General features: G+C 40.6%; 2 protein-coding genes across 11 annotated transcripts in view; one reads left to right on the top strand and one right to left on the bottom strand.

Annotated features, from left to right (window-relative positions):
* The window catches only part of FAM169A (family with sequence similarity 169 member A), a 43,701-nt gene extending 30,502 nt beyond the window's left edge, over positions 1-13,199 (top strand). For 5 of the 10 annotated variants that reach the window (XM_030004133.2, XM_030004131.2, XM_030004132.2 and 2 more), the window contains 7 exons: positions 1,338-1,466; positions 1,681-1,796; positions 4,100-4,154; positions 4,508-4,646; positions 6,779-6,932; positions 7,789-7,995; positions 9,353-13,199. In XM_030004133.2, coding sequence (XP_029859993.1) covers positions 1,338-1,466; positions 1,681-1,796; positions 4,100-4,154; positions 4,508-4,646; positions 6,779-6,932; positions 7,789-7,995; positions 9,353-9,892 — 1,340 coding nt within the window. In that variant the 3' untranslated portion in view covers positions 9,893-13,199. The remainder of the gene's footprint in view (positions 1-1,337; positions 1,467-1,680; positions 1,797-4,099; positions 4,155-4,507; positions 4,647-6,778; positions 6,933-7,788; positions 7,996-9,352) is intronic. The other 5 variants (XM_030004140.2, XM_030004139.2, XM_030004136.2 and 2 more) reach the window with 5 other exon arrangements.
* A 4,625-nt stretch (positions 13,200-17,824) lies between these two features.
* NSA2 (NSA2 ribosome biogenesis factor) lies at positions 17,825-22,558 on the bottom strand. The gene is made up of 6 exons (XM_030003434.1): positions 22,269-22,558; positions 21,846-22,033; positions 20,633-20,783; positions 20,109-20,288; positions 18,754-18,946; positions 17,825-18,105 (listed from the first exon to the last, which is right to left on the bottom strand). The coding sequence occupies exons 1-6, from the start codon at positions 22,269-22,271 to the stop codon at positions 18,038-18,040; spliced, it is 783 nt and encodes a 260-aa protein (XP_029859294.1). The 5' UTR covers positions 22,272-22,558; the 3' UTR covers positions 17,825-18,037.
* Positions 22,559-22,564: the final 6 nt, after the last annotated feature.

Genomic DNA, 22,564 nt, shown 5'->3' with positions numbered 1-22,564 from the left:
TTTAAGATGAAGTAGTTTCTGATTAGACTTTTAATCCTCTACATGAAATTAGATTACTGGACCTCTGTTGGCTTTCTGCTACTGTGGAGCTTCCCACTGTGTCTCACCCAAGCCTGCACAATGGGCTGAGGTGTTTCTCTGTGTGATCTAATGTATATCTTTTGTAGCACCTTTTTCTTGCTCATACCTAAGCCTCGCAAAGTAATTTAATTAATGCTTTCTCAGAACTTCTGGTCAAATGGTCATACTAGGCTATGTTTTAACTTGGGTATAAGAAGGCACAGTTCTAATGTACAAGCAAAACACTTAGGGGTCTTCCATTAGCAACCCAAGAGGGTTATGTCGTATAGGTAATGACACGCATTCTGGAAATTATGTTGCTTGGGACTGTGTTCAGACAAGAAGCACATTTCCTTTGCTCTGTTTCTTGTCCTACTCTTAGGCCATCTGCCGGACATCCTTTTATGAACATTTTCATCTGGCCTTCTTAGCCACTGGCAATATTCTGCTTTTCCAAGTACCACTGTCTGTTGTTGGATCTTACCAGACCTGGTTTGTTAGGCTTCAACCAGGAAACTGTCTTGAGCAGAATTTAATGTCTAATCCATTTCCATGAATGGTACATTCCAAATCCATTGGTACATCCAGTCCATTCCAAAGAATGATACAGCAGGAATCTTGTCCACTGAGATTATGCATCAATAGTGAATCAGGTGAAAAACGGTAGTTTTCCTAGTAGCTACTACAGAATAATGTCAAAGCATGCCTCTCCACATGGATGTTTATTATGTGTATTGGGAGAAAAAAGGTGGAGGGATAGCAGAGAAGAAAATATTCCAGAAGTGAACAGTGAGTGGATAATAAACCATGCAATGGTAACATGTTTGCATTCCAAAAGAGTGCTTTTCACGAGTATCTATAATAACATGGGGTGACAAAAATCACTTGACTATATCCTCTGCCTAAAAGCCCTTCCATCCTAGGTTGGGTCTTGTGATTGGCAGGGACAGTGACCAGTGAAGTTGTAAAACTCTCAAGTGGGTGCTTAGAGAAGAGCAACATCCCATGCATCTTTCTTTGTGGTTTAAGATAATTACAGAAAGTCTTTCAATGTGAAGAAAGGATTTATTTAGAAGGATGAGTAGGGTAAAACAATATTATGTTTATTTCAGACTCGAACATTTTGTTTAACAGTTTTTTCTGTGGTGGTTTTTGTGTATGCTGGAAGATTGCAAATTTAATTTGATTTCAGATAAACTTTAAAAACTGAGGTACAGCCAAGTGTGTGTGTGTATATATATATAAAAAATACAGTGGTTTTTCTTATGTTTGTTCAGCTTGTAAGCAATATCTTGAGAAGTACCCTGAGGATCATAACCTGTTGTGGGAAGTGGAGGGAGCAGGATGTTGGTTCCAGAGAACTTCTGTTATTTCTAAATGGCAAAAGGAAAAGCTCAAAATTGCAGGTATGGATGCTTTGTTTTGTTGTTTTCTGTCACTTTTACGAAGTTGAATAAACGCTCTGCAAGTACAACAGTGACTTCTGTGAACACTGCCCATGGAAACTAGCAGAAGGATTTTTATTTGTTCTGAGATCTGTGAGATGATATTTGGAATGGTTAATTGTTACAGAAAGGCACTATAATTTTCCATTTCCCTGTTTACTCTTTTAAATCCCAACAACAGAGGCCTCACAGAAAGAAAATAAGAGTACCCAAGCAGAGGATCGTTTTCAGCAGTCTGCAGCAGTATCTGAAGCAAGTGGACAGAAGACCAAGCTAGAAACACAGCTAAGTGTAGGTACACTGACTGTTACCTTTTTTTTTTTATTGCTTTGCTACTAAAAACCAAATTATGAGAAATGCTTTTTGTCCACCTCATTATAATTGAATTGGCTCAGGTCTGCACTATATATGAGACAAATGCTTTTTGTTACTTTTTGAGTGGATGTTATGCTTCCCACTGATGTAACACCGATGACTAAGCTGGGGTTAAAAATAACTTTTTTTTTTTGCAGAGTGTTGGGGTGTCCCTATGAATGTCGAGGGTCTGTGCCACAGCTGTCAGGGTCTATAATTTGAGCTGTTTGCTAGCAGTTTAGAGAAGGGAGATTATTTCAACTGGCTCTGAGATTAAACTGTCTAGAAAGACTGTTGAACAGTAGAGTCATCATAGGAGTGGAGAGAATGAGGAAAAGTGTTTACAGAAGTACATATTCACATTACAGTTCAATACAGTGGAAAGTGTTTAGTTTGCATTTGTCAGATTTATACATTGTCCATATAAAAGGACTGCAGCTTTCTTTGTACATGTTTGAAATATCAACCAGATTTCAGCTACATATGGATATGTGGTCATTATTGGGTTTTTGAATATTATGAACCTGTTCTTTTATCTCATTTGTGTTTTGAGGCCACACAGAATGTGCTTGAGAGTAACTGAGCTCCAAATACAGTGAGCATGGATTTGTGTGCTTTCAGGACTGTCTGTAGTGTTGACATGACCATGCTCTCATAGAAGTCAATACTTTTGATTAAAAACGGGAAATAATGGCTGAATCGATACTCTCAGCTATTAATATCCAAACTTTAGATTTGTAATGTAAGTCAAATCTCCCTTTTCCCAGTTGAGAAAATTAGCGTTTCCCAAAGCAAAACTGACAGCAAAGCAATGATGTGTTTAGTCTCTAAGTGACCAGAAGCAGCAACTCTTAGTTGTCTTTCATTTGTAACAGTGTCTTCAGCAACATGACTGAGTTCTAGATTCAGATTCCAATAATGGTCATGTCAGTAAAATGATCTAAAGAATGAATGTTTTGGTTGCAGAGTTATATGGATATACTTGGAGAAGATAGCAGAGGGATAGTAGTTCTTAGAATTTTTGTTGCTGTGAGTTAAGAACTCATGCCTTGTCTCTTGCCTTTTTCCAGAAGAGGAAGATGGTAGATACCAAAGTGCTCCAGCTCCTCATAGCTTGGTAGAATTGCTGGCAGCTCTCTCCTTGGCACTAGCACTATCTATAAGCAGTTCTGCAAAGCTTTGAAAACTGACCACCAAACAAAAATGTCCCACCTTCCCCCAAACCAGGAAGAAACTTTCCCCAACTTTCATTTTCACCTTTCAACTTAGTGCTCCTTATTTTGTGTGTTTTGATGCTAGAATAATTTGTCATTAGTCTACAAGTTCTCATCTATTTAAAAGTCATTTGAAACTATTTCAAGCAGCAGAATGTAGATACCGCCACTTTTTGCTGGTCTTCTTGGGTGGTACTGGAAGTGAGGCTTGAAAGGTGGCAGAACACCTGGATGCTGGTTATTGCCAGTTCTAGATTACTTCCAGCAGCTAAGAGCAAGCAATGTGCATAACTTTATTATAATGTGTACAGCTTGTACCCACTTCAGATTATCACGTGCTTGACCACTGAGTCCTCAGCTAACTTGCAGAAAAAAATGGAAATACTGGGATGGTGGGGAAGAGCAAGAGGCAAAAGAGCTCTAGGGAGAGGGAACTCTGTAAGCAGCCTCTTGTGCTGACGGTGCATGTAACCTGTATTACTGCTGAATCACCAAGTTCTGGTTTTCGTCTGATCTTTTACATGGGCTACCATATTCTGTTGCATGCCACGATAAAAATAAGACTACAAAATAGAATACAAATAAAAAAATAAAACTTTCCTGTTAAATTTTGTCAGCTACTGTAGTGCAGTCCCTTGGGTTTATACAGAAAGGGGAAACAAAAAAAGACTTCTAGCATTTAATTATGTGGACACCTGTTATAAAGGGAATGGTTAGGAAGAAATCTTGGTAGGGTTGTTCATAAACACAGGTTACTTTCAAGTCTTGTCTTCTATGTTGAGGCCAGCAGTAAAATGCAGATATAAATATTCATCCTTGTAATAAAAATAGTTTAAAAAAATCTTTTGAGAGATAAGACACATATATGTAAGTATCTTAAATTAAGAATGCTTGTAGCTGCTCTTCTGAAGGATCAGTACTATGAAATAGTGCTTTAGAAAGATGCAACCACAGATAGGGAGATGAAGGTATTTCAGTCAATTCAGAAGTTTTTGAAATAACATTGGCTTTGCTTTTGCTTCACAGGCTGACTCTCAAAAAGGTAATGAATCAATGGATGTCCATCCAAGCACATCTGAAGGTAAAAATAACGTTGATTATCAGTATTGTGACTACTGTAGATTAATATGTTTGCAGGCTCTTTTACCGCTTTCAATCTTAGTGTATTCATCTGCAAAGTGTATAAAAATATGCCTTCCTCTAAGGTGCTGAGGTTCAACTCATAAATCTTTTAGATGACTTTGGATAAAATTGTTAGGAGTCTTGGTAAACATGTTATGCATGTGTATTCAGAAAAAGTACCACAATGAATGCTGTTTTACTTGCACTCAGTTTCTTTAATGAAATATTAGGGGGAAAAATTACATGGAGATCTTAGACTGCATTTGTTCACTTGCATCTATTTTGGTCTTTTTGCTTTTTTTTTTTCCTAAGGCCTTAACACAGCTCCTCTTGCCCTTCGAGTACTAAGCAGTCATCTAAAACGTCCCAAGACAGGAAGACGTAGCCGGGAACCTGAACCTGAAACTTCCCAAGGAGTTGAGGAAAACACTCTTCATGGATCAGAAAGCAGGTAGAGGAGCCCATATTTTACTGATTTCTTGTTTTGTTGCTTGGACAGTCACAAACTATAAGAGTGTCTCACAGTGCTACTTGTGCTGCTACTTCTTTTTTCTTTCTACATGCTTGATTTTAAAATTACTAAAAGTAAAGCCTGATTTGAGAAAATAGAGACATCACCTGAGGAGTGATTGCACCAAAGTGTAGCATCTCTGAAAGCTTGGTAGATACTGGGAGTAACAGTAACAGAACAGTGAGGGCTGAGGGTCTTCTGTTATAACTAAGTCTGCATGAAGGTGAAAACATCTGTATTCATACAGCATAGTTTCTTGTGATAATATAACTGGACATGTATCCACAATGCTATGTGTGATCTTTAGAGAGGTGTCCCTTCCTGACCTCTTTTTATGGTGGCATATTGCAGTAAAATAAAGTCTTGACTGTTTATAGTTTGGGAGCTGGTTACTGCTTGTCACTTAATAACAAAAGAGTTATAGGGAGCCACCCAGCTTCAAAGTAAAGCCCTTTGTTTAGACTAATTCTAACTTAAAACCATCATATCTAAACTTACATCCTGGAAAAAAAATAGTCATCTCTGGTTTAAAGGATGCTATCCTGCGTAATAATTGTCAAATGGGCCTGTGAAGAATTGTACCACTTGTGTGCTGTAAGTCATACAAGACAGGGCCTGAAGTAGTAATTTGCACTGGCTTCCATCCAGAAAGCAGAACTGTGGTTATTTAAAATAAATAAATAAATGAATAGCTTCTTCCTCCTCCTTCCTCTGTGTGAGTATATGTATGCTCATAGACACACACTTACTCCCCTTGTCTGTCTCTCTCATTCTCTTCAAAAAAACCCCCACTGCAACCTCAAAAACCTCTTCTGAAGAACTGAAGATAACCTGATTATTTTCTAGGAAATCCCTCAAACTTGTTCCACTAGGTTTCTTTAAACAAAATTAGTTGTTTGGGTTTTTGTTTTGGTTTTGTTTTTTTTTTATGTGAAGCTGAGGTCTTCAGCTAGATACAGACTAATTTTTGTGTTTAAGTTGCTCTGTGGAACTACAGAGATACAGCACTGCTGTCCTGCACTGTCATTGTGCTGTCTTAAGCTGATTCATACAGGGCAAATGGCATGGTTTGATAGTGTCACAGGTTGAGAAATTCTTTGCCCTATTGCTACTACTAATTGGCTAGTTGGTATGTGAGAGGACTAGCCTGTTATTGAATGTCAGTATTTTGGGCCTAGCAAAATGAAGTCAACAAGATGCCACTGCTCCTTTGAACAAGATGTGTAACATGGTGTTTGTGAGGAGAGCTAAGGGGGATCCTGATGGCAACAGGGCAGGATATCAACTTGGTTCTCTCCTTCCATGCACATTAGCAAATGCAGCAGGGTCTTCTGGGAGGGACTTTCTCCTGTGGAGTGCCTTCATCTCAAGACTGGCACCTGGGATAAAACCCTCCAATACTGCCTTTACTATGAGATTGTGAAGCAGCCTCTTGCATATCTATTGCATGTACTTTTTTCTTTGCTTGTATGTAATACTTCCAGTTCATCTAACTTTTATTATCTCAAAAGTAAGAACTGAATGTTTGAGATAGTTTTGCTATCCATCAGATGCATCAGAGCTTCATCTTCAGCTGTTTGCTAATTTAATCTCTAGCTGATTGAATCTTCTTCAGCCATGTGTTTATTGCCTTGAATTCTTTTCCAGTCATGGTCTTTAATATAGGTATATTCAACAATTATACAAACATATTTGCTTTTATAACTCCATAACTTTAAACTGTTTCTACAGTGGGAGTGAGAGAAGTTGTTTCCTTTCTGGCTTCCAAATGTAGAATGACTACTGCTTTCTAAATTTAAAATAACAAACAAATTTGACTTCTATTCCCATAAAATGGAAGTGAGATAGATGTTATTAGGAAAAAAATCAACTAGGAAAAATTGTTTTGGCAATTATAAAACGAAGACGAGTTAGCCATTTTTAGACGTATTTAGTCTTCTGGATTCTTATTTCCTATGGCAAGCATGTGATGCAGTACTTTATAATTGATCATGAAGAAGTTCCCTGCTGAGATCACCAAAATTATGTATTAATCTAAAAGATTAAAGGACATGTCTTAATACCTGCTGCAGGCTGGAACTTCCTGCCCACACACCTGAAAGCTCTGAAGACTTGGAATTATCTGAGGAGGACACTGAGGATGAGGAAGTGATTACTGAAGTTGAGGGCCAGTCTCTATCAGAAGAGCTACATGTATCGCTGCCTGAGAAAACGAGTGAGAAGGAGGTGAGCTGGATGTGACAGCAATAGCAGATAAGTTTGGAATACAGCTACAGTTTCTGTTAAATATGGTCCTTGCTGCCTTGATCCATGTGACTATCAACTCTTTGATTTTTGTACTGATGCTTCATTGAGAAGTATATCTGAGAAGCTAAGGCTAGTATGGAATTAGTGTCAGGGAATATTCCATTATACTTATTTTGAACAATAGAGTTCATAGGATCTTCAGTAAGGTGAATTTCTAGCTTGTCTACCAACCTAATTTTCTTAATTGATTTCTCCTACTCAAATATTCTGTGAACTGGAGTAAGGTCAAGATCTGACTCAGTATCTCTAATTTAAAAAAAAAACAACTTTATTTGAAGAAGCCAGTAGCTGGTATGCTTCAATGACTACTGTTGGCTTTTTTTACTTCTCCACTTCAAGCTTGCCTGCTTTGATGTTTAAATCCAACTTTTATCTACAGATTAACAGCTTGAATTTAAATCTGTGAGTACCCTTTGTGCCTAGTGATGCCTCCAGAGTTTTATGTTCTTACTGATTGGTGAGAAAGTGGATCTTACACTATGTTGGGTTTGAGGAATGACTGCAGCATGTATGCTTGTGAGATGTGTAAAAACTGCTTGTCTTGGCTCCTAACAGTGTAAGCTATGGTCAGAAATTTAGTGCAGGTGACAACACCAAGCTAATATGCTGGTCAAGTTAACTCCTCTGCACTAAACTCTGCTGCCTTAGTACACATTTCTAGGTACCTGAGCTATCTGCTTCTCACATTAAGCTGCAAATTTAGATCACAGATACACCCACTAGTGTTGAGGAGCAATGGCTGAGCATAGTCTTGACTTAGCAATGTGATTTTTAGGAATCTCCATCAGAACCTCTTAATGGTGAGGTAACAGAAGAAACTGGTAAGACCTCACGTATGGCTGAAGAGGAACCAGCAAATGAAGTTCCAAGTGGTGAATCAAAATTGCAGTCTGAAAGTCAAGGAGAAGAACCCTTAACGCTGTTTGTTCCGTTAATCCTTGAGTCTCTGGCAAAACCTTCAGAACACACTGTATCAGAGAAGGTGAGAGAATTGAAAAAAAAGTGAAGTCATTTTTCCTTCAGGGTGTACATATCTTGCTGGTTTTTCTTTTGTTAAGTAACAGGTAGAAGAAACTAGCCCCTACTGTCATATGAAATTCATGGGAGAAGCAATTATTACATCAGATGATGTAAATCCATAAACAGAATATACTAGTGTTTCTGTTCTAATATGCAGAAGTGGGGCATATATGCATGTGATACCAGAAATAACGATACATTGCTCCAGTTTGCCTTGGCAGTAATGAAACAGCTCTTTCTCACTAAAATATTAGTTGGATATGAGTGAAAAGCCACATCCTTATTTTGTCTAGTGTCATGGTTTAATAACCCCAGTAGGAAGCTAAACACCACACAGCCACTCGCTCACTCCCCCTCAGTGGGATGGGGGAGAGAACGTGGAGAGTAAAAGTGAGAAAACTCATGCATCTAGATAAAGACACTTTAGTAGGTAAAGCAAAAGCTGTGCACGCAAGGAAAGCAAAACAGGGAATTCATTCACCACTTCCCGTTGGCAGGCAGGTGTTCAGCCACCTCCAGAAAAGCAGGGCTCCATCATGCCTAATGGTTACTTGGGAAGACAAATGCTGTCACTCCAAATGTCCCCCCTTTCTTCTTCCCCCAGCTGTATATGCTGAGCATGACATCATATGGTATGGAATATCCCTTTGGTCGGTTGGGGTCAGCAGTCCTGGCTGTGTCCCGTCCCAACTTCTTGTGCCCCCCCAGCCTGCTTGCTGGTGCGGTGGTGTGAGAAGCAGAAAAGGCATTGACTCTGTGTAAGTGCTGCTCAGCAATAATTAAAACATCCCTGTGTTATCAACACTGTTCCCAGAACAAATCCAAAACCTAGCCCCACACTAGCTACTATGAAGAAAATTATCCCAGCCAAAACAAACACATCTAGTAATTCTGTCTTGAAGTGTACAAGCAAGGGTAAAATACCCTTTTAGAACACAGATTTTACTGGTTCTTGTTTATAGTGCAAAAGCAGATTGTTATATGCTATCAGAATGATAACTGTGTATGTCTAAAATAAAAAGTTACTTATTTTCCCTGGGATTAATGTGAGAATGTTTTTACTGTACATGAATAATCCTCTGAATAATTTGTATTTGAAAATAGGAGCGCAACTCTGGATATCAAATGCAGTTCACAAAATAGTCTCGTGCAAAAAGGAGGAAAGGACTGGCTTGTTGGTTGTACATGTTGTATTAAAAACCGCTGAATGCCAAAATACCCTCAGAGGTTGCTAGCTAGGGGCAGTACTTGTTCAGCCTCTTGGATCTTCTATTTATTGTCCTTTTGGTTGTTTTGGCACCCTTCCCCTCCCCCTGCAGGTTTTAAATGCAAATGATTCAGAAGTGCTGACTGAAGAAAGTACATCAGTGGAGGAGGGCACTGAAGAAGAGCAGGAATCTGAAAAGACCATCACTGAAAATGCAGCTGCTTCGGTCTCGAAGGACGAGCCCTCTGACAATGGCCTGACCAACTCTATGGTAACTGAAGCAGCAGAACAATCTGTTTCTGAAAACATATTGCCCAAAACAGCTTCCTCATTGGAAGGTCAAAATGAGGAAGCAGGGCACAACTCACAGGAGGCCTCTGTTGCTTTGGGTCAGAGCTCTTTGATAGTGGTTGAACTTGAGGGTGTTTCTTTTCAGCAGCCTTCTGGACAAGAAGGACAGAAGAACCAGTTGGAAGAGCACTCAGAAGAGTCTGCTGAGCAGATGGAGCAGTACATGCAAACAGCAGCGGAACGAGCTGACAGCAGCTCTGAGGAAGCAGAAATTGAGGTACCCATTGTAGATCGGAGAAACTTGCGAAGAAAGGCCAAAGGCTACAAAGGTCCACCCAAGAAAAAAGGAAAGCCAGCTTAAAAATTAAATATTGATTGTTAATTCCTGTATTTATAAGAAAGTTATTATTTTGTAAAACACTAGGGTGTAACTAAACCATGTGGGACAGGGGACATGTGTTTAAAATTCTGGGTTGGATTTTGTCTTGGGATTCATCACCTTTCCTCAAGTTTTTCTTAAATTTTTAACTAGACATTGAGCTTCATCAGAGTACAAAAGTAAACAGCCAGTCTCCTCCTTTTATAAAGGATACATGCTGAATAAATACAGTTGTGCTAGCAAAGGGAACAGTTTGCATATTTGAGGTGGCAGTCATGGAATTAAAATGCAGCGTGAAATCCTGGCCCTGTCAAGGTCTCTTAAATTCCCATAGACTTCCATGAGGCCAGGCATCAGTCTAACTTTTTTTTTTGATAACTTTGTGTTCTCTACTCTGGAGAGAAGCAGAATAAGAAAAATCTTTCCTTGCTTCTTGTTCCCTCCCCATAGATTTTTCTCAGATGAGATTAAAAGAATGCAAGACTGTATTACTAGGTCTCAAATACACAAGAAGGTATAACTCATTAGATCAAAACAATGTAAGCAGCATCTGTTTCTCATGAGAATAACTTGAAACAGCTGAGTCAGTAGAAACATGGTCAGTGTAGTACCTGCCATAGCGCACTCTGATAATAAAGTTCTTTAGATGAAGATTGAGATGCCTACACAGTAAACTACTTGTAGCTTCCAAAGTGAGCATCTCTGGAAGCATAAATTTTTCCAGAGTGTATGGAGTATAGATTCCAGTACATATACATAATTTGTCACACATACAGTAGGTTACTCCTTCGTTAGCTATGTGTTTATTTCAATAAATGAAGCTCTTCTTGCAATGGGTTAAAAACTCAGGAATAAGAAAAAACAGTGGTTCTAGGAACAGGAAATCATGCCACTATTTGTCCTGCTATATGCCTTTTCTAAAATGAGTGAACTAGTCTCCCACAATGTCTCAAAAATAGAGGTATCTAGAAATTGCTGTTCAGGACTTCTGAGTACAAGGTTCACTTGAATAGTTGCAATGCTGTCTTAGCTTTTATCTCTCTATGAAGCTAATGTGAGAATGTGGTTTTGGATTTTATGCTTACACAATTTAACTGTATTTATAAGGTCTTTTAACTGTATACGTTACATTCATACTACTTCCTTCAGCTGACAAAGTACCATGTTCCTTTTTAATCTGTTGAGCAGTTTATAGAGAAAAAAAAAGAAAAGTTTTTAAGAAAAGTGTGTTACATAAACTTTAGATTCAGGGTGCATGGGATTACTGAGTTAAATCTGGGTTTCTTGAACTGTTGCACGTAGCTGTAACTTCCTATCAATGTACATTCATGGGGTTCATAAGGAGTACCTGTCTGATAAATGTTCAAGATCTTTGATTGTTTGTAAACATATTCAAGTGAACCTTAAACATTTCTAAAACTAATCAAGCATTTTCTATAAAGCACATGAAACAAAACTTCTGTTATCTTCTGTATGGCTTCTCTTTTAGTGGTAAGATTTATTGTGTTAAAAAAAGAGTGGCTAGAAAACACATCTATTACATTGCTAAGAATTTGGGATTTGTGAGGGCTGGTGGCTTAAAGCATGGTTGTATACAGTATATTGTGACTCCATTTTTAGAGCAAGCTTTACTAAAGATTAATCTGCTGAATACTTCAGTTGATACAAATGGATCCACTTTCAAAAAGTTAAGGATTCTTTTGCTTATGAAAAGTGAGTACCAGTTATTTCAATTACTTCCAGGTGGATTTTTGATAAATATGTTTATTGCTCATATTCCCTGTGAGGTCAGAAAACAGTGTTTGTGAGAAGGTAATGCCACTCACCTGGCTTTTACTTTTCATGGCTAAGTTGGAACTGATTTCGATTAGTATCTTTAAGACATTTGCATATCGAATACATAAATATTACAACAGGATTATTAGATTAGGTCAGTCTTGGTTTCTACTGAGAACAATCAGATTTCTGATCTTATTTCAGTGAGTCAGTTTTAAATACTGAACTTAAATTTGCATCTTTAAGTATACTCTTGAGTAGAGACCTCTGTAAATCTGGGGTACCTGAGATAGTGCTGATGGCCAGACTGTTAATGTACAGAATGTGAGCAGTTGGGGTGCAATTAGCAATTCTGATAACCAGTACAGTCTTGAAAACTGGACATTGCTCTAATTGTGATTGCAGCAGTACTTTGAACTAAAGGGCGCAGTTTATTTCTGTAACAACTTCTTTGGCATCAATCATCTTGCAGTAAATATGGAATAGCAAAATCAAAATACTGACTTTAAATAATAGTTTTCATTGCTGTAGTGATTATGCCATTGGAACAGTAGTTTTAATAGTCTATACCTTCTGTTACGTTAATGCAAGGGAACATATCTGACAACTGTATTGACTGCAGTGTTTTACCTTAGGAAAACCAGCAGTTTTTAGGCTTGGACAAATTTTTTTTTGGTCTGTTAACTGTCTGTCTTATTACCATCAAACTCTTAAAGAATTTTTAAGATCTTACTGCACCAGCAACCAATGAATAAAACATCAACTTTATACAAGTTTGTACCAAATGCTATTACAACATGCTGTGGAACTACTACATGTGTGCAGTGGAAGCAAGCAGTATTATTTTGAGCTTTATTTAGTCTAGGAATAGAGCTTAAAGAACATTAACTTGTGGCTTCAGCCTTGCACTTCAATGGTAAATGGTTTTGTATTTGAATCCAACATTTGTTCAAGTGTCTTTCTTGTACTGCTTATTAATTTTTAACAGGATTTGCTTTGTTTCTCCCACATTCTCTTTTGGTCTATTTTCATTTCATGCAGAATTCTTGTTTGTTGTTCTCATGTTTCATAGCCCCTTACATAAAAATGTATACATGTCTTATTTCAGAAGTGCGTTTAACTCATTTGAAATGTCTAACCTTGGTTTGTTGCTGCTTTTATAACACTGCAGTTGTAGGTGTCAGTAACCAAACTGATCATTTACAATGTCATCAATGCTACCAAGTTAAACATAGCAACAAATAGGCGTAAGTTCAGCTTCTCTGCTTTCAAGTGACCATTCTAACATTTTATTTCCAATAGCATACACTTCACATTTGTGAAAATAAATATAGGTGTTGGATGTTTTCTAAACTAGTGATACCCTGTTTATAAATCTGATGAAAGATGCATTGCTATTCTGGAGTACTATACTTAAGTCTTGTTACAGTGTTAGTTTTTCCTTTTTTTTAGTACTGTCTTGGCTCTTTTGGATTGTTTCTGAAGTAGTAATTAAACTTATATTTTGTGGGGGTTTTTTTCTTGGTTTTTAGTATTTGAGTCCTTTCTGCTATACAGGAGGCATGTTTTAAAGTGGTTCAGTTCACTAGAATGAGCATTTTAGTCTGCTACCTAGGAGCTTTAAAAGCTCAAAGATTATTCATTGAAAAATTGCCTATTGATTAAAACTATTTCCTGTACTTAATTAGCTCAGGCATCAGACTTTTATGAAAAAAGCTGTAGAATAGGCTGTTCTGAATGTTACAGCATGCATTCTGCTCTTTACATCATCTTACATAGTTGCTATAAACTTAGCAGTTATTAACGTAGTTTGCTATAGACAAGCTAACTAGAAATGCTGTAACACACTCCCTAGTGTGGTACATTAAAATGTCTTAAGTGCAACAATTGCATTATTCAGCCAACAAGTCATGTATTTATAGCACAAAATGTAGTAATGTTCTTGACACAGCTGTAGAAAATTAAAGTACTCTGGTGTTAATGTGCAGTAAAGGTTAAAGCAACAAGAAAGTAAACAGAGGCTTATCTGTTTTGACAAAATGAGTTCTCTCCAAGCAATGACTTACTGGCTTGTGACCCTTTCTGAGTTTCAAATCACTTGTCCTTCCACAAAGAAGTAAAAATCATAGTAAGTTGTTAAATCTAGACTAGGGCAATATGTTAAACTAAGAAAATAGCCTGTAAGAGGGGAAGACTTTGGTATAGTTAAAGTACTGCCTCTATCATATAGTGTAAGACAAGTTAGAAAGCTGGTACAAAACCAGCTAGCTTGACTTCCTGGCCAGACTTCCAGATCTGGAACATGAGCTGGTCATGAAGATGATGAAGGGATTGGAGCATCTGTCATACAAGAGGCTGAGAGCTCTTGTTCAGCAATTGTTCAGCCTGGAGAAGAGAAAGCTTGGGAGGATCTTACCTTGTGTAAGATCTTACCGGGGGGGGGGGGGGGGGGGGGGGGGTATAAAGAAGATGGAGCAAGATTCTTCTCAGTGGTGCCCAGTGACAGGACAAGAGGCAGTGGGCAGAAACTGGAATATAGGAAATTCTATTTAAATGTAAACCACTTTAAACTCTAAGAGTGGTCAAACATTGGATCAGGTTGCTCAGAGAGGTGGTAGAGTCTCCATCCTTGGAGATACTCAAAACCTGACTGGATGTGGCCCTTGGACACCTGCTGTAGTTGGCCGCTTTAAGCAAGCAGCCTGCACTACACAATATCAAGAGGTCCCTTCCAACTGTTGCATTAAAGGGTAAAGGAATTTGGCAGAAAATAAACTTCTTGCATTCCAGCTTATCCTCAGATGTCAGAGGGGCTGGGGGCGGCTAGGTTTAGTTTCTGAGTAATGTCCAATTCAGTGCTGTAAGTCTGGTTGCGTCATGATGACAGATGCACTTATAGCACACTGCACTCTCAGCTTAGCTGCATTCAACACATGAGAATTACCAGACTTAGGGAGTTTGGTTGTATTAATGAACTATCATGACTAGATTAATGAGCAGCGCAGTTTATATTAAAGCAACAGTACAGGTTCTTTTGGATTGCTGGTGATAAATACAGTCTGCAAAGCATGTGCAAATGATAATACAGTTGACTACAAGTGCATTAAATTATGAAAGAAAAGAGCTCTAAAGAATTCTGAGTTTCTTGGGGAAGCACTTGGTACAGCCCAGTGTTTGACTGTCACCCAATAGGCATCCCTACAGTGGGGAAGAGAGGTTCAGCCTGTTGACTGATCTCAGAGGTCAGCGCTGTCCTCCCGACTTGTCTGTGATGGTATCTTCCCTAACGGTCTTCCTCTTTTGGGTCTTTTTATCCTACTTTTTCCTTTTAGGTGGAGCTTGAGTGACTCTAGTCATACATACCTTTACTTTGATTGGTATAAGTTCTCTTGCTTTGCTTTTAAAGGTATATGCTAGAAAAAATTCAGAGTGCATGTTCCATGGGCGGGTGGTTGGACCTTAGAGGTGGGTAGCTTTTGGGATGGAGATGTGTTTTGGTATTATGAGCAAAGTTCACCCAAAGGACATGGTGTTGCACATTGGTGCCCCAGAACTGAGCACATGTGATATAAATCAGAAGTAGGGCACTAGGTCGACAGAACCCCCGTTATTTTACCTCCTTGTTTCAGTGGATTCAATGCAGGGACCAACCGTTCTTGTTCTTATTGTTCAGTTCCCTATCCCTGCAATCACAGAGCCTGGCTGTGGCGTCTCCACCCTCCTCCACCCTCTGTGTTACTTTTCAGAGTCAGCACACCAAGTTCCCCTGGTGTTGCTAACATCTGAAGTTGCAGGTTATGTTGTTCAGGGAACTACCACGGAACTGATTCTTTACGTGTCTACTGCATTCCACCCTGGAGGTTCATCTTCCCTTGCAGGGGCAGTGTGGGGGTGGGGTATCATATTGATAAGTCACCTCCAGCAATTGCTCCACACCAACCTTAACTACTCTGTGACTCTATAATCTGCTATTTAACCTGCTTATTCCATGTATGACTACCTCTAGCCTTAAACTTCTGTTAATGCAAAAAGCCCCATGTGGTGGGTTGACCCTGGCTGAATGCCAGGTGCCCACCAAAGCCATTCTATCACTCCCCCCTCCACAGCTGGACAGGGGAGAGAAAAATATAACAAAGGGCCTGTGGGTTGAGATAAGGACAGGAGAGATCACTCACCAATTACCATCATGGGCAAAACAGACTCAGCCTGGGGAAAATTAATTTATTACCAATCAACCAGAGTAGGGTAATGAGAAATAAAACCAAATCTCAAAACACCTTCCCTCCACCCTTCCCTTCTTCCTGGGCACAACTTCACTCCTAGATTCTCTACTTACCCCCCGCAGTGGTGCAGGCGGACAGGGAATGGGGTTTATGGTCAGTTTATCACACAGTTATTTCTGCTGCTTCATCCTCCTCAGGGGCAGGACTCCTCACACTCTTCCCTCCCACAGGAGACAGTCCTCCATGAACTTCTCCAACGTGGGTCCTTCCCACAGGCTGCAGTTCTTCATGAACTGCTCCAGCCTGGGTCCCTTCTGCGGGGTGCAGTTCTTCAGGAGCACACTGCTGCAATGTCAGTCGCCCGTGTGGTCACAAGTCCTGCCAGAAAACCTGCTCCAGCGTGGGCTCCTCTCTCCACAGATCCGCAGGTCCTGCCAGGAGCCTGCTCCAGTGTGGGCTTCCCACAGGGTCATAGCCTCCTTCAGGCACCTGCCTGCTCTGGCGTGGGGTCCTCCACGGGCTGCAGGTGGATATCTGCTACACTACAGACCTCCATGGGCTGCAGGGGGACAGCCTGCCTCACCATGGTCTTCCCCACGGGCTGCAGGGGAATCTCTGCTCTGGCGCCTGGAGCACCTCCTCCCCCTCCTTCACTGACCTGTGTGTCTGCAGGGCTGTTTCTCTTACATGTTCTCACTTCTCTCTCTGGCTGCTGTTTTCTGTCTGTCCGGCAACTTTTTTTCCTTCTTAAAAATGTTATCACAGAGGTGTTACCACTATTGCTGATGGGCTCGGCCTTGGCTGGCAGTGGGTCTGTTGGCTCTGTCGAACACAGGGGAAGCTTCCAGCAGCTTCTTGCAGAAGCTGCCCCTGTAACCCCCCCCCCCCCCCCCCCGCTACCAACACCTTGCCACACAAAGCCAATACACCCCAACACAAACCTGTTCACATTCTGGCTTCTGAAATATCTTAGTTTTGTTGGAAAGTTTCCTTCATACAATGTTGAGGGTTAAGACTGCTCTCATAAACTGAAGAAAGTTTATAAGGATTTGACTTGCAATTTGTGTTAAAAGCTCTTTGGCTTGAAACCAAGTACTGTTTAGGAATATAAAATGGTGAGTATGTTTATTTGTAGTGATAGATTGTGCTAAGTTTGTCTACCACAAATTCTTGACTGGAAGATTACTGATGCAGTTATATACAGCATTGCTGAAAGCTTCCAGTTTAGAAGCAGCTTTTGTTTCTTGTATTGCAATGATTCAAGCTAAATATATATTGGATCAGTTGATGCTTGTGACCTTTTAGTTTTTCTTGAGTGTTTCTTAAAGCCACCAAAATAGCTACAAGTAGTTGTAGTATCAGGGCTGTCATGCCATTCTCAAATTTCCCATCTTAAAACCCCTATAACTTCATAAATTTAAACTCCTGAAACGGTTCTCCTCTTGCCTGGATCTACAGTGCTATACTCTTCAGCCCTTATTCTTTCCACTAATGCAGTCATGGATGCAAAGGGGAGAAAGAAATGAGGTAGGCAGCGGGGGAGAGGGAGGAGAATAGCTGCCCTCCTAGTTATCTTTGCGCCCCACTGCTGCATCCCCATGTTGCTAATGTGTTCTCAAGCCCATGCTTCTGTAGGGGCAAGTATCAAACTCAGTGTTTAATTTCTGATATCATTCTGCAGTAAGATTATAGCTGCATTCTTCCAGCTCTTCTGCTTTCCCAGAAGCAGAATACAAGTTAATATGTTCCTCTGTACTTTACCTATTCCAGTAGCCTATCGTGGAAGATAGCGGTTCTATTCCCCATCACTAGAAATGTGAGCTGAATTAAGTATTTATAGAGTATCTCTAAGTCAGGAAACTGCTACTGTAGAAACACCAAGTGGTGGTCAAATCCATACCACATTAGCAAAACATTAAAATTGAATCACTTTATTTGGACAGTGTTCAGCTGAGCAAACATAATAAATATAGAATCCCAAGCAGTCATTTCTGGCATGTTTAAGTTCCTCACCAGCTTGTGGGATCAATGTTCTTGAATGGCTGAAGGTTCCAGAGATCTTGCAAACTTGTTGAAATGCCACTGGTTTTGCAGGAGCCCACGTCCAACGCTTAGTATCAAACACAACTTAAACAAGTAGAACTGCATTAATACAGCCATCATTTTCTGGATTGTTTGTTACTTGTGCATATTTCCCTAAAGAGAAAATGGAATTAAATGTCTTAAAATAGTTCATACCATTAGAATTTTCTATGTTTACAAGTTCAATCCACAAGTCTCTTAAAAAGTGGAGGAAATTCTTCCAAAACTGAAATGTATTTTGAAAGCTAAACCTACCTTCTGCTGAGCTGCAAACTTAGGTTCTCAAAATATTTTATTCAGGCTGGTTTTTATAAATGGATCATTTGGAGTTCTGGGTAGATTTAAAAATAATTCATAGGTTCTGCTATAGTCTAAGTCAACATCTCTGTTAAAAGTCAGCCTGTTCCTATGAAGATACTTCCACCCAGAACTTCCACTGAAAACATAATATGATTGTTCATAGTTCAGATGGCTAGGTCTCTAAAGACTTGTAGTACTGCTTAATGTGAGACATAGGCAAGCAAGTAGTCTTTGTTCTGAGCTTCACCTAATTTGATTTTGAAAGTGTGAATGGAAAGCCTAAGATTAAAACTTAAAACTTGCAATTTTAGAGCTGCCTAGCTTCTGCTACAGCCCAAACCTAACATTTAACAGTGAATCAATTATGACAATTTATAGGAAGTGGTCTCAACAATACATCAGGCAATAAAGATTTAAAACTCTTTAAAGTAGTTCTGCAGTATAGCTGGTTTAACTACTTACCCCAGATAACTTTTCCCCCTTGTGTCACAAGGCCAAGCTCACTCACGTTCACCTCAATGACGGTACCCTTGGTAATTACACCCAGCGTTGTATACAAAGGAGAAGAAGGATTCTTTTTTACACCAAGGATAGGTAGGCAAAAAGTAGCTTTAAGTTCAGGATGTGTCACATGTGCCTTCTTGAAACGTAAGCCCTGTTGCATAAGGAGTGTTAGAACAAGTTAATACTTGCTTTAAGCCCTCACGACTAATCTAGGTTAACACTTTTAGCATTATGTCCTCAGCTTTTTATGTTTTGAGACCAGGAGGAATGAAACAACCTAGAATACAGAATGCTATCTGCCTACTATAGAATGCCAGATTTGTTTAAAAACCTGATTAATGACAAGATAAAGCTTTCCGTGTGTATTTTCAGGATGCCAATTTTTAATAGTAGTACAAGAGGAATACGTGCTACCTCAGATGGCTTCTGTTCCATGAAGAAATTAAGCATTTATGGCGACGCATTTAACAGTGCTACTGGTTTTTAGGACTAGAAATTTTTCCTTTATTCTTGTAAAACTGAAAAACCTTTCACATATTGTAAAATATTAAAAACCCATCTCTTATAGCAGTTTCTATTTAGCAACCTGTGCTTCATAAAGAGTACTTTACCATGAAGTACCATAAACTTCTGTGTCAGTAAAAATTTATCCAAGGCTTCTGTGTAAGATGACTGTCAAAATAGTAATGAGGTATGATCCAACAGGTACCCTGCCTAGTGATTCTGTTGATTCCTGTGAGGAACAGGTATTTATAGAAAAACTGTGCTGTCTTAGTGAGTTTAATTGTTCCTCCTGTGCGCTGTTAGAGCCCAAGCATTGTTCCTGCAGCTGTGTAAGAAAAGGTCAGGCTGGAGGCACAGCATTTCCCTTGCTTATGGTCACGACTATGCTTCAAGCTTACTTAACAAGCCAGAAGGAGGGAGTTCTGGAGTCCTAGAACAGAGCTGGCTTCTGCAGCTGACAGAATCACAGTAGTTTGAAAAAGAAGCCTCCAACTTTAAAAGCTATTCAAAGTGCCTTTGCTGAAGACCTTCCCGTGCTAATTTGACAGCTCAGAACTTTTAAGTTACTGGCATCATCTGAGTTATGGGAGTAAGACCAGAGATTTCAATGGAAACTGTGACTGCAGGGGCATCTCTCCACCCTCAGGCTATTCTATGTTTAGATTTCTGCGAGGAAGCTAATAGGAATGTTCTACATTGGTAGTAATCAAGTGCATTATCACAGAAGAAAGTTTCCTTGCCACAGGAACTGAAAGCAGTAAGTCAAAAGAATTATTACTTAAAGGTTCTTTAAGGCTCAAGAACATTACCATTGGTCGAATGAAGCGTTCGTATTTAGGAGGCTTCCTAGTAAAGCCATCTCCAACAAAACAAACTTTGGTAACCATTCTTTTCCAGGCCTTCTTCTTTCTCTTTCCTGTACGAATTACTTTTAAAACTTCTGTTTCTCCTTGTGCACGGACCTTTGGCACAGGAACCTCCCATTTCCCCTGGAAGGGGGGAAAAAAAAAGTCAATAGTCTTAAATGCCACATTGCTAAATGAAAGGGGACAATAAAAGCATAAGATAAAATTTCCCAAAAGAGTAGTGGTATGCCATACTTTTTATACAACTCATAGCTACTTGTTTTAATTAGCATTTAAAGTTATTAAAATCAAGATATTCCATATGCTTACTTTGTCCTAGATTGCTCAGTTACTCAAGGTTTCAGATTTTGTACAATATCAGTGTGTAGACTTTGCTTGTAGGCTGTAAGTCACCTGAGCATCAGCAACACAAACTGGTCATTGTCACAAGTAACAGTAAGTATCTGAATTTTAATACAGTTACTTACAGCTTTTTCTTTTCTTTTCTGCTTGATCATGTTAGAGAGAACCTTAGCCCGGGACTGGCCCTCTCTGTCCAGCAGGTATGCTGGTACAGCTCCTTTAGGTGTTTTTTCATCATTCTTTTTCTTTGTATTTCTCTTTTCGTGCATCTTAATGCTGCAAGGAAAGAAAACCAGTATTAAGAGTAGAAAAAAGAAAAGCTCATTTTTACATATATCCTTTAACTTAGCTTGTGCCTACTCAAAATTTTCTTTTAAGAGATATTTGTAAACAAGTACATATTTATATTTAAGGAATAATCCTAAATAATTTTCAAAGTAAACTAGTAACTTTGCTTAATGTAACAACTGACAGACTGCATGGTGCATAAAAACTTGTCAATTCCTGTCAAGTCAGGAACACAAGACATAAATCTTATTAATGAATTTCTGAATGACTTAACACAAGCAGCCAAGCACTTTGAGAGAGAGTAGCCTTCTCTGACAAAAAATAACATGCTACTACTCTTCCAAGATTTAACGTCAATGCTTACAAATCTGAGGAACGTGTGTGTGTAAAAGGGGTCGTGTTCTGTTAATTTTGAGGCCGTTCGGGGGGGTGGGGGAGGGCGGAAGGCTCACAGACAAGTTAACAAGCCCAATACCTTTACAAGTAGCAGAGGAAAAGAACTGTCTATGCTTGGAAAACAACAAAAACGACATGGTGGACAGATACTAAGTTCACTAGCCATAAAGAATATTGTTAACAGCTTTGACTTCAATTTCTGAACAACAGAAAGAGTTTTCAGAAAAACGTTTCTGTTTACCTATGCTCGATATTTTAATTTATCCTGGAAGACAAGCCTCACGTTCTGCTCAAACGCTCTGTATGTTACTGTACTTTTTCTATTAACGGTGTTAAAAAAGCGCCCGCTGCCTGTTGCTATGCTAATACAGCAGTTGATGTAAAAGCCCCAAGAACACGCAGTCGTATTTCTGTCGCAGTGACATCGTCACTGCTGTTGCTAACCAGCTCTTCTCTTAAAGAATCCTTTTAGGAGCGGAATTGTTAACATCCAGCGAGAAGAGTCTTCACTGTGGCAAAACCCACGTTCCCCTACGCCCTGAGCGCTCTCCAAAAGCACACGCGTGACCGACCCCCGCGGTAAGCAGTCCTTTCCAACGCCACGGACGTCGCATCCCGTCCTTCAAACGTCAGGATGACTGGGCGGGTACTCACGTCTTCTTCATCTGTATCTTCTCGGCGTGCCGCTGCTTGTGGTACAGCTTGGCCTTCAGCCCGATCATCTTCTTCGCCTTCCGCGACCGCTCGTGAGCCTCGCGGCCCTCCTTCTTCCTCCTCTTCTCGTGGTAGTCCAGGCGGTACCCATAGCGCTTGCGGTGCAGCTCGATGTACTCGTTCTGCGGCTGTGGGCACAAGGCAGCGCCGTCAGCGGGTACCGGCGGCCGAGGACCGGGCGGCCGGCGCCGGCGCTGCGCCCTCACCCGCGCCACGCGGCGGGGGCCCGAGCAGCAGGCCGCGGCCCGACGGCGGCACCCTCCGCGCGGGCCGCCGGGGCCCGCTCCGCCGCTTCACCGCTGCGCCCCTTCACCCCTCCCCCGCCCCGTCGCCGCCGTCCCGCCCGGCCGCCCCGTCTCCCACCATGGCGGCGGCTCCGCGGTCTCTCCCCTCGCTCCGCCGATCCCTCCGCCCTGCGGCCGCCTCCGCAGCGAAAAGGGCGGGCCGGCGGAGAAGGGGCCCCGGCTGGAAACGCTTCCCCCCCCCCGCCCCCGGCGGCGCTTTGGTTCCTGCTGGCGGGGAGGCGGCAGTCCGCGTCCCCCGAGGAGCTGCGCGCCCGACTTGGCGGGGCCGGGAAGGGGACACGGAGTGGGGTGAGGCCGGAGCAGCGCTTTTTGCCTCCTGGGTCTGTCGGGGCGGGTCGGGAGGTCGGAACCCGG

Source organism: Aquila chrysaetos, chromosome Z (genome assembly GCF_900496995.4).
Source record: "Aquila chrysaetos chrysaetos chromosome Z, bAquChr1.4, whole genome shotgun sequence".
Lineage (NCBI taxonomy): Eukaryota > Metazoa > Chordata > Aves > Accipitriformes > Accipitridae > Aquila > Aquila chrysaetos.
This window is presented reverse-complemented; position numbering and strand designations above follow the sequence as displayed.